This window comes from Chanos chanos, chromosome 14 (genome assembly GCF_902362185.1).
Source record: "Chanos chanos chromosome 14, fChaCha1.1, whole genome shotgun sequence".
NCBI classification, from domain to species: Eukaryota; Metazoa; Chordata; class Actinopteri; order Gonorynchiformes; family Chanidae; genus Chanos; species Chanos chanos.
Window position 1 is genome coordinate 5,795,257 of NC_044508.1, and position 15,865 is coordinate 5,811,121.

General features: G+C 42.0%; 1 protein-coding gene across 1 annotated transcript in view; it reads right to left on the bottom strand.

Annotated features, from left to right (window-relative positions):
* Positions 1–386: 386 nt before the first annotated feature.
* pappab (pregnancy-associated plasma protein A, pappalysin 1b) overlaps positions 387–15,865 on the bottom strand; it is a 55,096-nt gene continuing 39,617 nt past the window's right edge. Inside the window, exons 15-22 of the mRNA XM_030791667.1 lie at positions 11,705–11,888; positions 11,118–11,325; positions 10,748–10,916; positions 10,149–10,296; positions 9,888–10,003; positions 5,404–5,475; positions 3,621–3,719; positions 387–491 (exon numbers count right to left, since the gene is read on the bottom strand). Of these exons, the coding sequence (XP_030647527.1) occupies positions 387–491; positions 3,621–3,719; positions 5,404–5,475; positions 9,888–10,003; positions 10,149–10,296; positions 10,748–10,916; positions 11,118–11,325; positions 11,705–11,888 (1,101 nt within the window). The remainder of the gene's footprint in view (positions 492–3,620; positions 3,720–5,403; positions 5,476–9,887; positions 10,004–10,148; positions 10,297–10,747; positions 10,917–11,117; positions 11,326–11,704; positions 11,889–15,865) is intronic.

The window sequence follows — 15,865 nt, forward strand, 5'->3', positions numbered from 1 at the left end:
ACATGGCAACATTCTATCCTGACTTGTTTTTTCCTCTTGTTTTGTTTTGTTTTTTTCTTCTTTTTTTTTTTTTGGACAAAATGCATGGTTGCTTTATGATTATCGTTTGTTCATTCATGAAAAAAAAAAACCCTGTACTTCACATCCCTTTTCAAATAAAAAAAAAAAGAAAAAAGAAAAGAAAAAAAACGTTTTCGTTGCTTTTTGGTTGCGGTCACACACTCCCGTAAATCCATTTGGCTGAATGAGAAGAAGAGAGCATGTTGGTCGGCAAGCGTTTTGAGGTGCATTGTGGGTGAAGAGGTCCTCTTGTAAGCAGCATAGAGAGGAATGTTTTTTCCATTGAGCCTCGGGCCCCCTCCTGGGGACCACCGGGGACCTGAAGCTCAGCCCAGGGAACGATGTCGGAGCCCTTTGCTGTTTTCCTGGGCATTCGGATCCCGACAAGCACAGTCCTCCCGAATATCACATGTCATGGGAAATGGGATTACCTGTGAACGAAGGTCAGATCGAGATCGGTTCAACAGCGCGAAAGAATCGTAAAAGTTTCTAAACCGAGAAGTTATACATGATAAAGTCTGAGTGTCTTGGCTGTTTTTGTTTTAGGATTCAGCTGAACAACCAATGGGAAGGAGAATGGTTGTTCAGCTGAAGATAACTACCTACATTATGGGATATTTTGTAGGTAGTTATCGGTCTTAAGATGTGTGTTACCAGCCAAAAAAACGACACTTGTGATAGGAAACACTAAGGTAAGAAACACTAAGAACAATGACATAAAATGTGAAAGGATTTCAGTGGAATCATATAGGAGTCGTATGGGAACTCGGGGCTTCCCAATGGAGCCAACAGCGCCCTTGAACCAAGATTTTCATACTTATAAGTGTAACTTTCAAAATTAAGACTTCAAAAAAAAATGTACATTTGATGTGAACCAGTTCATTGCCTGTATGGTAACTCTGTGCAGTTTGCTAAGCTTCCAGAAGTCTACGAGTGCAAAGGCAAAGAGTCAAAAAAAAAAAAAAGAGGGGAAAAAAAACAAAAAAACAAAAAAAAACAATTTCTTTGTGGACAGCATTGCAGTGAAACAGAAAACAGACTCCAAGCTAAGAGAAAAGGGGAGGAAAAGAGAAAAAAAAAACTGTTTGCCTCAAACAAGGGATCTCTTGTACAGGGATCACTGAATGGAAGGAATGCCCTCTCATTGCCCTGAGAAATCTGCAGGCTTTCCCCTCACCGGTATCCCCGTTCACACCATGGGGGAATTTCCCAACAGTAAATCTAGCCCATTCACAGTATGCCCCATAGTCCTTTGCACAATCCGTATCTCTCATCAAAGTTCCAATCTAGAATCTTCAAAGGTCATTTTGCAGTGGGGAAAAAAAATAATAATAATAGCAGACTGCTGGTTGAAGGTTAAATTCTAAAAATATCAGGGATTTCCTTGAAGTCATTAAAAAAAAAAAAAAAAAAAAAGTAGTAAAGTCAAGGTATTTTGAACACTAAAGCGGTAACCAAATTTTCTTAGTACGTCTGGCCTTTGCTGAAGAAATAAAAGGTGAAGTTAAAATATACAGTTTCTTCTCTGGAACTGAAAGGTGAAACTCGGAAAAAATTAGCTTAAGGAGATTAAGTTTAAAAACGACTCATTCAAGATCCATTCCCCTAGTCATGACCTCACATAGGAGAAAGTGGAGATGTTATAACAACACGTCATTACCAACCACATCACTTTTACTCATAACCTGTTCATCATCTTCAAGGGACAACACACCACTGGGAATCTTTGTGTCACCGAGTCTGCCTCCCTGAAGGAACCTAACGCAATAATCTGAACCTTGCCAATTTTTCCGAAGTGCCAGGTGGAGTCTGGAGAATGCTGCATTGGCTTCTGATGACACATTGACGAGGCAGCGACCTTGGCGTGAGGGAATGACATGAGCGCTGGACCCAAAACTACATTCTCCATCCAAAAAAAACCCCTTTCATATCGCCGCTTAAGAAAAAGAGACTAACCACCACGTCACAGAGTTAGGCCCCATTTTTACACTCGAAGTCGCTGATAAATATTTATTTACTTCTGAATTCTAGTAGTACATTGTGGCTACATTGTAACTATTGTGTCGTTACAAATGATTACACAAAATTCACATTACAAATGAATGTAAACTATAACGTGCTATTTAAACATTTGGCTGTAAAAGAATATATGGAATGACAGTGTATGGAAAGGTTATTTTACTTTGGCGAAATATCATCATCCAAACACAGTTATTCAGTGCGAACGTATAGAAATACGAGGGATAATGTAAATGTAATTGTTGTGTACCCACGCAGGATACTGAGAAGCCCAATGCATCAGTGTGTGAGGTCCCCAAATGCAGCTGAAATGTTCAGTCAGCCACTCCACCTCAGTCATGATTATGGCTCACTGTTTGTTTATTTTGCTCTTCAAAAACAATGGCCTGTTTTTCAGGGATTCAAGAAGAGCAGGATGTTCAATTTGTTTTATTATTTGCTTGGGTAATCCTGTGGCGTGACCAAGTCAATGGCTCTGGCGTTTAGAAGTTCCTATATGATTTACTGACGCGTTTAAAGAGTCCGGGGAAAAAAAAGAAAAGAGCCCGGCTCTGAACGCTCTCCCTGGGATGTTTCACAACACGTTGTGTATCCTGCTGAGACTGTCCTGGATGCACGCCAAACACACACACACACGCACACATAAACATGTACACACGCACAGACACACACATACACACACACACACATACATATATACGCACGCGCGCGCACTCACACACACACACACATACACACACACACACACACACATATATACACACACACACACACACACACACACACACACACACACACACACACACACACGCACGCACACACGCGATCACAGGCACACACAAACAGATGCACACTCCCAGTCATACATACACATACGCAAACTGTGGTTTCTCTGGCTGCGTTTAAACCTGGAAAAACTCCCAAGCTCGCGCTTCTTCAGAGGTATTGTAATTTTCAAGGTGATTACCTCACTTCCTGTCTGTCATATGTTTACCCTGTTTCCTAAGGCAGCCAAAAAAACAAAACAAAAAAAAAGAAAGAAAAAAAGGAGGGAGTACGAGTAAATAGAACCAAAAAAATGGAGGTAGAGAAAAGAAAGCTAAAGGACACAAGCTAAAGTGTACTATCATACAGGTTAACATCTCTCTCTCTCCCAAGACTCAGAACAGACACAGTTCTGTTCCAGTTCAGTCACCAACTCCTTATGATAGATTCTCAATTATAAACACGCATACATCCAATAAACAACCCATTATAAGCAAGTGACAGGGAGATTTAGTCACCTTGTCCCCCAGTTACGCTAAGTCTAGGACAGGATGTAATTCTCCGCTTTGTTGTCCTCTAAGATCCTCATACAACAGGAATGAGGGTATAAGGAATGACATGCATTTATGGTCCTATCTCACATTAGGGTGTGTCTGGTGATGAGGTAACTACATAAAATCAGTCTGTAAAAATGTATTTGTAATATCCATTTGCATTTGACATTTGTAAGCGAGGGATAACCCTGCTGTGTCTTTGGAAGTGGATGCAGTTCGTACCTTTTTCGTTTTCACAGTGGAGTGGCAGCAGTCGCCCCCGTCGTAGTTACAAAAAGCCCGATTGTTGACGGCGTCACAGTAATTGTCCCCCATGAACGGCTGCAGAGAAATAAAAAAAAAAAAAAATCCTCACCAAAAGTCATATTTTTTCCTCAAAGCTGCGCCGTGACACGCTGCACGTCAACGTACGTATCGCAGTCGACATTGACCATATACGTAGATGTGACTAAAACCATCTTCGTCATCATCGTCGTCATCATTCAACATGTGCACTTTACGCAGGACAACAAAAGCAGATGATATCTACGTATGCATTTGCACAGTGACCAAAAAAAAAAAAAAAAAAAGGCCAAAGTTTCAGCAATTCTGTTGCCCTGGAAAAAGTGAGGAGGTACGGAGCGGGTTGAAGGGATGGAGGAGGCCTTTTTTCACGAAAGGGAGGAGGAGAGACTCTATTAAACTACTATGTGTCTCCCTAGAGAGTTATTCCACATTTCCATTCGGCCTGCGCAGTGTACCTGTGTCTTTATTTTTAAGGTTGGTGTCATCCCTTTCGGCTTGACACAAACCCTTCTCTCTCTCTCTCTCTCTCTCTCTCTGCACCACTAATTACACACCTCCACAAAAACTGGGTCAGCTAGAAAACAGGCTGGTGGGTTTTGGTTTTTTTTCTCTTTTCTTTTCTTTTCTGGTTCCTATGCCAAAGGTGCACTGTTAGGAGTCATGAAAACGCTTTGTGGGTGTTTCTCCTTCAAAAGTGGTAGCAATTAAAGACTTCTACAAGCACCCCCAAAAAAGTATCAATATAAATGAATGTAGAGACTAGTCTTTATTCAGAAAGGGACCAAAACGACTCATTTAATGATTTTTCAGTGACTTTGCCAACAGCCATCATTAGATGGAATGACTGAGTGGCGTGGACTGAAATGGAAAAAAGAATACAAGAGAATCCTATGTGTAATTCCACCTGGAGCTGGCAGAGCCCCACGTTAGCCGCATACCTCTCTGTATCAAAACTCTACACTGGACCTTCGCATCATCGCAAAGGAAGAGTAGAGAAGAACGTTCTTCTCTTTTCTCCTTTTTTTTTTTTGAAAGAGGGGGTAGCGGTGGTGGTTGGGGGGGGGGGGGGGGTGGGGGGTGGTGGTTAACAGATGAGCTTTCCAGGTTCCTCTAAAAAAAAAAAAAGAAAATGAACGTCCAAGCTAACGCAAACAGAGGTGGCTATGAATTTCCGCTCTGTCAGTTTTCATTGTGTCCGTCCAGAGCTGAGCGGGATTAGACCGGTCAGTCCATAACGCCATGAAGGGGCGACACCAGCCTCTGTGTGTTTATTTATGAGCCTCACATCAAAGGGGCCAGAGAAGACGGTGGAACCGACTGCTCAAGGTCGAGCTCAGGAGGGGGAAATTCCCGAGCTGGTTCTCCTCAGCTGTCTTTAAAAAAATAAAAAAAAAAACCTTAAAACCATAAAAAGGGGAGATAAGTGTTTGGCGGCTTGACTTTGTATCTGAATGCGGTCAGCAATCACCCTCCCCTCCCCTTGTTTTTGAACCATGAGAGACTAACCAATGAGAAATTGATGGGAGCTCTGAGAGATTATAAAAGGAAAAAAAATTGTGAAATTAGCGGAAGGCCGTAGATACATATACTAAAAAAAAAGTATATGTATCATGCCAGGTTTACAAAAACAAAATAATAATCGATAAATTACTTAAATAAAAGAGAATGAGAATAAAAGCCCTGAAAAAAAGAGATTTTTTTTTCAGTTGTAAGTTCTTACCTCACAGCCTTTAATGCAATGAAGAGTCTCTGGATTTGGGTACCACTTCAACCCCATTGTGCATATAATACTCTGTGTAAGAGAAACCTCAGTCAGTCCACAGCACCACTGGAGATCTTTACAAAGTTTCTAGTGACAGAATCTCACACACACACACACACACACACACACACACACACACACACGCAATGTGACGACCATCTGTAGCAACGAATAGCCAAACACGATCTGACTTTCATCTGAGTCCTGAAATGGTGAGGAATGTGTTTGTGTGTTCTTCTAATGATGTCATAACACATCATTCCGAAACTTCTTTAAAAACATCAGAGTGAAAGTATCTCACTGGTGCTTATGAAACTACTGAACAACTGAAAGTATTGAGAGACTATGAAAGATGCTGGTAAGTAGAGTTTTAACATGTTTTAACGACCAACTGCGGGGAATTACAACTTTCCTGGCTAAGGAGGCACAATAACCTTCAGGAGAGAAACCCTTCTCCCTGAAAAGAGACAGAGAAAGAGAGAGAGAGAGAGAGAGAGAGAGAGGTACTGTGGCACTTTGCCTCTTGGGTTAGCCCAGGTAGAAGGTGCTTAGGAAGGTGGGGGAAAGAATCTGAGGGAACTCCTAACGCAGAATGGAAATCCTCTGTATGAACATTTCCAAGAAAGTGACATTTGCTCCTGGCACACACACACACACACACACACCAACACCAACACACACACACACACGCACGCACGCACGCACACACACACATGTGCACACACTCACACACTTAGTATTCAGTGTCACACCAAGAGCTGCTTGTTTACACGAGCGTTAATTTAAACCTTCTGCTCCAGTTACCCGTGCTTGTTTTTACAGTTCTTCCAAAAGCCCCACACTGCTGGAGCTTTACCTGACTTGTATTAAACGGACTTTTATACTATCTGTATCTGGACTGTTTTCTATGTATTTATTTATATAAATATATATGTATTTTTAGGTTTTCACATTTTCCAACTGTACCGTCAAAAGTTGGAGTTTCCATTGACTTCTGGGTTTCTTTTAGGGAGCAGGTCACTCCACATGTGCGTGTGTGTGTGTGTGTGTGTGTGTGTGTGTGTGTGTAGGGTGGTATTTTGACAAACAGTAAATTACACGCCAGAGCCGGTACTCCTAAGGCTTCTTAGAGGACTGTTGCTGATATAGGTGCCGACTTAGCTACTAAGGCATCTCCAGACTGAGGATAAATCTGATCCTGGATCAGTGATCTAACACTTGAAGTATGTCTCTACACAGTCACCTCAGAGCTGAAGAGCCTTTGACACATTGTGACCCCTTTGTTTGGGCAGCACGATTTAAAACACAGTTTACAATAAGATTCCATCAGGGCATGCATTCCACACACGGCTACAAACAGTAACACAAACCACGTATTTGTAGTTTTGGGATGCTGGGTGCCTAAACATACAATCCGGAACATTTTCCCAATTTATTTTTTCAGAGCTTTTAATGGTGATACAGAGCCACTAATTCTTGAAACCGAACGTATTCACGCCGTATAAACTCAGCGGACCTGTTTTTATCCTAAAATGACCCAGAGATGAAAGACGTGTTTCTCATCGTTAATAATTCTGTCTACGAGTTTTAATAAGGTTTCAATTTTAAATGAGCTTTATGTTTGTTTAATGTGTTTGTAAAGCGATCACGTTACTAGGGTCTTTGTGTCTGTAGCTCGGGCCGTGAATCTGAGAGTAATTAATCTTTTTCCCAGTTCCTTTCCTCTGCCTATTAAACAACGTGCCACACCGAAATTGCGGCGTGTAGCTTTAAATCTGTTCAGCTCCTTATTACCAAAGTAAAATCAGACTAGCAGATGTGAGCAACTACAATCAGACTAGCAGATCGAAATGACGTCCACAAACACTCGGTTCATGTTTGAGATTAAAAGATGACAAGCGTTTGAACTCGTTTTCTGATGCATTTTGCCGTATGACTGCAAAACGTCCCACATGACGGAAGTTTAAAAATAATTTTGAAAAGGCTGTGGTATTTTAGGATTTTCGATTAAACACTCTTAATGTTTTCTTAACAAAAAGCAAGTTTTTTTGTATTTTGTATTTTTTATTTATTTATTTATTTTTTTTGTACCACCATTTCCGCGGTTTCAAATCTCTATCTTTTAACAGTTTTGTGTATTTATGAATCCTTTTTTGTTTTTTCTTTGAGGGGAATAAAACAGTGTTTGAGCTCTAAAAACATCCTGAGAGACTATGAGAGAGAGGGTCAGCACGAGGCCAGACAACCTCTAACCACATTCAGGCGTGATGTCAGCCAACAATCACTACCATTCAATCTAGTCTATATAAACTGGATGACATAATAAATCATGCAAATGGATATTCCTTTCTTTGCCCTTTCACTAGGCCTCCTTGACCCTCCATTTAATGCTGTTTGGTATCGAATGATATAATTTCTTCCCATCAAAGATATGGAAGAAACTGAGGTCAGTCAGTCAGTGCGAGGGTATGTTTCTCAACATCTTTTCCACAGTGACTCATTTAATGAAGCTGTTTCTTGGAAAGCTAGACTTGGAGCGGTGACTGTGGTCTCTTTTGTCAGTAGGATGACAAACAACAACTCACTGCTACCACGATAAACCCCCACGAAACGGCATACCCCGTAGGCTTAGGAAAGATCTCGCTTGATTAAAGGTTTTTCTTTTCTTTTCTTTTTTTTAAGAAAAAAAAAAAGAGAGAGATACATTATTGAAATTGAGTTAAAGTTGAGGTGTTCTCTCTGGGGGAGCTTAACAGCCCTGAAGAACGGTGAGGAACATTGTTGTAGTTATTGTCGTCCGTTCAGGGGTTCATTCAGAAGTCTGTTATTAACCACACCATACGGTCCGCTTCAGCGGTCAGACAGTTTTTGGAACAGACTTCATTCGGCGGGGGAAAAATAACCAAAGGAGTTTCTCCAAAGCTCTACACATCCGTAACACTAAGTATTTTTAAAACGGAGAAGGTCAAGTGTGACACACGCACACATAAACACATATACAAAAAAATAAAAAATGTGTCACTTGGGTCTAGTGTCTGTAAGTATTTGTTTATGTCTGGTCTGAAGGTCTATGTCGAACAAGAGCACGACTGTAAGTCTTTCTATGAATACTCTTCTTATTATGTATCATAAGAGCTCCAAAAATACTTTATACACTGTATCATAATTGGTTGTACGGTGCTACATATGCACAATTGACTGCTTGGGAACTCTCATTCCTACAGTTATAAAGCACAGTGAGACCATTTATTAAAAAGTGATCATTATACTGACCTACATGAAATGGCCCATCAAAAAATTGTGTCCGAAGTCACATTAGTTTCAGACAGTGATTCAGATTAAAAAAAAAAAAAAAGGAAGACCAGAGTGTCTTTGTGAGAAGCCTCTTACCATCTTGACCAAGGAGGTTTCTTGAATTTAATCTAACCACAATCTTGAGAATGAGAACTATTGAGAAACTTGATTTTTGTTTTGTTTTGTTTTGTTTCTCGGTTGTTTGCGTAGGCTCGGTGGATGTGGGTCGTGGATCAGAACCGCAATTCTTCACTTTTTCTCCTCTCACGCTACCTTACTCAAACAATCCCCCCACCTCCCTCCCCTGCCGCCGCCGCTGCCCCCCCCCACCCCCACCCCCGCCGCCTCCTTCAACCCCCCCCCCCCCCACCCCTCCAAAACCACCCAAACACAGAGGAAAGAGCAAGAGGGAAATGCTGCACAAACGTGTGTGGTCCAGTCAGACTTTTCCACTTTCGGTCTAACAAACAGTATGATGTGTTCTTCTTCTTCTTCTTCTTCTTCTTCTTTTTTTTTTCCACAGAAGAGAGAAGTGTGTGCTCTCCCACCATTTTCCTTTTAGTGTCATTAGCCGTCGATCTCAACATTAATCCTTTTTTCAGTCTGGACAGCAAAAGATGACATTTATGCTGTGTCTGGCAGCTCTGAGGGCGCTGCTTTTTCTTTTATAGCCGTGTTCAGGTTCAGGTGTTAATGTAATTACAGTATGTCACAATGACGTATAAAAAACAGCTCTCGTTGCATTGTGAAGACATCTGATAACTGAGCTTGCACGGGGCGTTGGCTGGAATAATGACTTAACTTGTAAATGTAAGGGTGATAGAGAGAATGAAGCTGTGGATATGTTAACGCAAACACATCACTACAGCTTTCGTATCACTCGAGAAAATGTCCACAACCTGTTAGTTACAACAAGTCAGTTTTTACCCTGTTATCTCCTCGTGTTTCTGAAACGCATCAAAACTATGACAGTGAACACATTTGAAATGAAGAAACGCTGCAAATGTCAAATAAAAAAAAAAAAAATGATAACACGCATTCACAACAATAACTGTTATCTCTCTGAAACAATAAAATTTCGCTGATGGGGTCGCTGGTAAATGTTTAAATTGCATAAAACAGCTATCCTAAATATTTTTTGGCCGCACCTTGACTTTTGGAGGGTTTCTCCAGTGGTCCTTCATTACAGCTTCCACGGTCAAATTTCTGGGAAGGATAACCACACTGCTGCCTCCTTCTTTACAGGTCAGTTCACACTCCTCTCCTGCACACAATCAGTTACACATTTAACGCTACACACCACAGAAGAGCCTTGAAACAACTGAGGTAGCGGTTGTTCAGTAGTTAAGTTGGCTTGAGGTCTTTCAGTAGTCAATCAGTAGTACTTTTTTTGAGTTTTAACCACTCACCAATGTTATGTTTGTTCTTACAGTTGAGGTAAATGTTTGGATTGAGGTTGACAGGGAGCGCGCACTGTCCAGTTATGTGAGGGCAAAGTCGAAACGACCCGGTCCAGTTTCCGTCTTTTCTGCATCGGATCACGTTGGTGCTCGTACCCTGGAAGTAAGATAAAGCATCTCTGTCCATTACTGTGATGAAAAAAACCCCAACTTTGATACATACTGATACATACAATACAGAATGACAAGAGACTCCTAGTAAGTCCTACTAGAGATCTCATTTCACTTACACGCTGGATGTTCAATTAAATTACAATCAGGTGACATGCAGAGGTCCATCACATATTTAATGAGTGTCAAGACAAGTAAAGGCAGACGGTTGACCATGAATTCTGAGTATAATAAGAAATAAAGCCTGTAAAAAGTGGAGGATGTGATGACGAGAGATTAAATGTGGGTGAATCTGATGTTGCAGAGCCGTGCGAAGTGGATGACCGAAGCACAAGGGGGACGTGAGAAGGGAAATGGAAGGAGGCCCCGAAAAGTGAACGAGAGAAGGAAAAAGAGAGAAAGTGACAGACCTGCTTGCATCGACCGTGCTGTCTCACCGTGTGGTTGTCACCGTCGCAGTCGATCCAACAGTCGCTGTTGAATTGGAAACCGTTGGTGCAGCGATATGTTCCGTGGAAGATGGGAGGCGGAGGGTCACATGTCACCGGTTCACATGACCCGGGCTGCCAACTGCCGTCCTCGGTGCACTGTCGTTTAAATGCTCTCCTAAAGAAAGCATAAAAAGCTGTTTGAATCATAAACAAGTTGTAACGTGTGTTATTCAGGCAAATGATGATATCACTATATTTAGAGTAAGACTTGTGAAGCTTTTCTGCACTTATGTTTGTACCTCCTTTCAAAAAAAAAAAAAAAAAAATTATTTTATCGTTTTCTTGCTTTTTATTTTCGCATTTCTTACGCTTTCACCTTTTGAGTTTGTCGGCATTGGCGACGTGGTAGCCGGGCTTGCATTTGTATTTGCAGAAAGAGCCCACTTTGAGACCCGTGGTGTTGCAGCGTTTGGTCTGCAGCACCGCGTTCGGGACAGGGGGAGGTGCTGGACAGCGCAGCTCGCACAGGGCCTCCGGGAAGGACCACATTCCGTCCTCCATGCACGTCAACACATTATTCGTGCCTGTGGTAAGCCGTAGAACCAACACAGAACGGAATCAGAGCGCAGAAACACTTTAGAGTGCAGACGGCTATGCCTAGAGGGTTCACTGCCTGTTTCAAGGGACTGGGCACTCTCTGCTCAAGAGAATAGCTGAAGAACATGAGAACCTACAGCACTGTTCATTAGACAGCCTTCCTATAAACTCAAGAGTAAGGTAAACCACATCAGCAGATATCAGTAATCATGGTGGTTTTAAATGACAGGATGAAAGTCTTATTTGGGTTTGTGGTTGGACAGAGTAACCCCCCCCCCCCCCCCCCCCCCCCTCCCTTAAACCTGAAGCAACCGTGGCATTTTCAAAGCTAATCTTTGAGACCGTTGACCTTCTGCCTTTACCTACCCACGAGCTGAGCCGGTTCCTTGCACTGGAAAGTGCACCTCTTGCCGTAGGTGGTGCCTTCAGGAAACTCAAAGACAGCCGGGTGCACGTGGTACTTATCCGGGCGACCGCAGTCAACCGGCTCACAGGTGACCTGTTTGTTCCATTTCCCGTCAGCACAGGTAAGGGTTACCGTGGAGTCTGACTGTAAGGGAGAAGGAGCCAGAGAAGTGAAGAAACCTCTTTAAACTGTCAGAGCTAGAAAACCTCAAAAAGAGGTTGAAACTGCAATTTACAGGGTACAATGTGCAAAACCCTTTGCAAGTCTACTCTTCTTCTCTTCTCTTCTCTTCTCTTCTCTCCTCTTCTCTCGATGGTAAGGAGACGTCTCTCACGAAGTACTGTCATTGTTTTCCCTAACAGTCCAGAAGCACATACAACTCCCAGACTAATAACGTTTGTTCGCTAATTGCGAAATGTCACCGGATTTTGACAAAATGCCGACCAACATCGACTGCTCTGCCTAGACTAGAACATTCCAGTATTTCGGAGACTCTGAACCAACCCCTTTAGGACTTTAAAGAGCGATTTTGACGGGTGGAATTGTGGTAACATTTACTGAACTATTAAGCAACGTACAATGCAAACAAGCTCACAAGCTATTGATTTATGGATATTTCAGTCCCATAAATCAGGCTATTACAAGGGCTTTCACAGGAAAAAAAAAAAAAATACATATCAAGAGTTATGATCACAATTTTTTTGAAATACAATGTTGACACACCACTCATTCCCAGTAGCCCTTTTTTAACGTCATCAAAAGAAATTAATTAGTGAATGTTTCGATGTTTTGAGAAGGTATGTGAAGTATGCTAACGAACTGATTCTATGATAGCATGTTGAAGATGATGCTAGTGTTGAGCCATTGTAAATTTTCTGGTTTTTCATATGTGGTTTATGGGAAGACTGCATTGTTTTTTTGTCTGTGGTTTTATTACTCGTTAAGTAAAAAAAAAAAAAAAAAAAAGGATTGTATAACACGAACCATACCCATATTCTTGGAAGCGACGAGTAGGCATATTTAAGCGTCCAGACTGTTTCAATGAACTGAGAGCTGAAACATGTTTTCTTTTGCTAGATCTCTTAATTTGTTTATGACAAGTGATGAAAAGTTGGTCGTAAAATGATGACAAAGATGTTTATTGGTCCGGTTTTGGCACAACCAAATGGTTTTTGTTGGTGCAGCGTCACGTTATTGCGGCAACGAGTGTCTTTGTTTGCGTGACAAAACAAAACATTTAGCGTAATCTTCGTGTCACATTTTGACCAAAACAAGACTCCAAGGGGGTAGTCGAGGGTATTCTACCCCTTTTTTATTCTTTCTTGTTCTCTCTCTCTCTCGCCCTCTCTCTCTCCTTTTTTTTTGAAACGACAGACTTAAAACAACTTGGAATGCAGTGAGACTGTGGAATCCAGTGCTTATCTAATGTTCTGTACCCTCACAGGAAATGTAGCGGCAAAAAAGGAAAAAAAAAAGAAAGAAAGAAAGAAAGAAACTTGAACATAACAGCAGGAAACTGTTGAAATGTAATCCAGACACACAGTTACGAAAATGTGATTTCTTATGCTCTCCCTCAAACTTCTTTGGCCAAACACTGTTTTATTGAGAGTCGTTCCCTATGATGTGGAAACCTTAAATTTTCATAGACAATAATTAGGAAAAATAAAAATTTACACGTGACGTGGAAGGTTCTTGTATTCAGCAGGTGTACGCTACATGCAAACAACAAACAAATGCTAGTATGATTATAAAAATGTATACTATGGACTTATAGAGATATCCACCCACAGTTCCCCATTTATTCAATGTTGTATACATTCATTTTTGTCTTCAGGTCAAATCGAGTGCAATTACATCTTTTTCGTGGGAAAACAGTTTCTACGTGATTTTCAGCCATTCATATTCATATGCACTTATTGTCATACAACTTCATTCAAACAAAATTTAGAACCGTCACTAAACAACAGCTCTAAATATTTTTGCCTGAGCAGACCAAGCAAAAAACTTTCCCATAACAAGAAAGGGGGTGGGGGTGGGGGTGGGGGTGAGTGGGGTGTTAAACATCATCACCCATCCCCTCCCTCAGTCACCAAGCCATGGAATCCAAGACTGACACCCTGAGTTTGAACAGGGGCATAGATAAGCAAACAGTCCTCAAATGCCACATACACAAGAATTTAATGGGGAACTGAGACGCACAAGGTGACACATAAGATTTTTCTTGTTCGTATTCACTGGTTGCTTTTTCTTATTCAGCGCTGCACCACATCACCTGGTTTTGGCAAAATAAATAAATGAAAATCACGGATCCTTGCAGTGACACGATCAGCCAGTCAATAAACAGCGATAATCAATAAACTGAATCCTGAGTGATTCTCAGCTTTGCAGCAGTTTTTTTTTTTTTTTATTTTGGTGCTGAAATCTTAACAGCTACGCGGACTCTCCCTCTCTCTCTCTCCAGTGTCCTCCAGGCACTGCACAGGGAGAGAGAGAGCAGGAGGGAGCGAAAGGGGAACAAGCAGGGTGTAAATAGTCAGCTTCGGAAAAGGGGAACTGCCATCCCTGTCGGGGAGGGAGGGAGGGAGGAGAGGGGAGGGGAGGTGGGGGGAGCAGGGGGGGGGGGGCTGCTGGAGGCGGGGGGTGTCTGCGTGCAAGGAGTTTCCTTCTTTTAAAAGCGCACAGCTGCCGATTCGCCCTCCGTCGCATATTTAACTGCTTCTGACTACTGTGCCTAATTCAACACAGATGCTTCTGTTGGACTTGCTTTGCTTTGCTTTGCTTTGCTTTGCACCCTCCTCCTCCTCCAAAACCCGTAGCCTCCAAACTCACACACAGACACACACACACACACACACACACACACACACACACACACACACACACACACCAAAAAAAAAAAAAAAAAAAGGAAAAAGGAAAAAGAGAAAAGCAAACCTCGAACCCTATGCCCCCCTCACACACTTCTACCCCCCCCCCTCCTCCCCCCCTTTCTTGCCCTGCTGAAATGTTGTTTGCCTAATGGTGATTTCAGGACAAGTTCTGCTTTGAATAACACCTTGGCAATAACAAGGGGCTAGCGGCCAGGAAGCTGCGGCCAACATGACACGACAACGTTGTTGTTGCATTATCGTTGTCCTGGACCAGCTCCAAATAAGGTGCTTAGGGAAAATGAGTTCTAAAATAACTGCTTTTTTTTTTTTTTTTTTTTTTTGCTGTTAATAAAAATGATGGTATCTGATCTTGATAACCATTAGTAATGTTTTAAAAGGTGTTTTTAAGGTTTTAATGCAACTTAATTGGCATGCACGCTGTCTAACATGCACGCACAGGCACACACCCACAGCAATACAGGAGAGGAATTGTCTGTCTCTCTCTCTCTCTCTCTCGCTTTCATACAGACACACACACCCATCCACACACACACACACACACACAAACACACACCCACTAACACAGTTCCAGTAACAGATTAATGATGAAATGGCTAATTTCTCTCCGCTTTAGCTTTTAAGAACAGATAGTATCGTTCCCCGGAGCAGACCAATAAGATTCCATCATTTCCCCCGACTGCTGCGCTCAGCACATTCCCACTCAGAATGCTCTAGAAGCTCCTTCTACGCCCATCATCCCCATGTAGATCTCCTCACACCTTCTGGGCCTCCTCCCACTTCATAACAGCCCCCCCCCCACCCCCTAACCCCCCCCCCCCCCCCCCCCCCCCCCCCACACACACACACACACACACACCATCCTCCAAAGTTCCAAACAGCCTCCAACCATGAACCATCTAATCAAAAAACTTCATTAATTCAAATGCTTTAACAAATGCCACATCAGTGAATTCCAAATGGTCAGAAATCTCTTCTGGAATTAATTTACGCAATGAACGAACCCCCCAAAAAACAACAACAACAAAAAAATAACGCTAAAAAAAAACAAAACATGATGAAGCTCTGAAGCATATGGTACACGATGTTTGAAGTTAGGATACTGCACAGCGTACATTGAAATTTGGCACAGCATCAGTGTTTTATGGATACACCGCAGGCCGAAGCAAGCACTGTACACTGTTATATTCAAACCCCGAAGGCTGCATACGTCAATGAAGTAGAACAGACAGT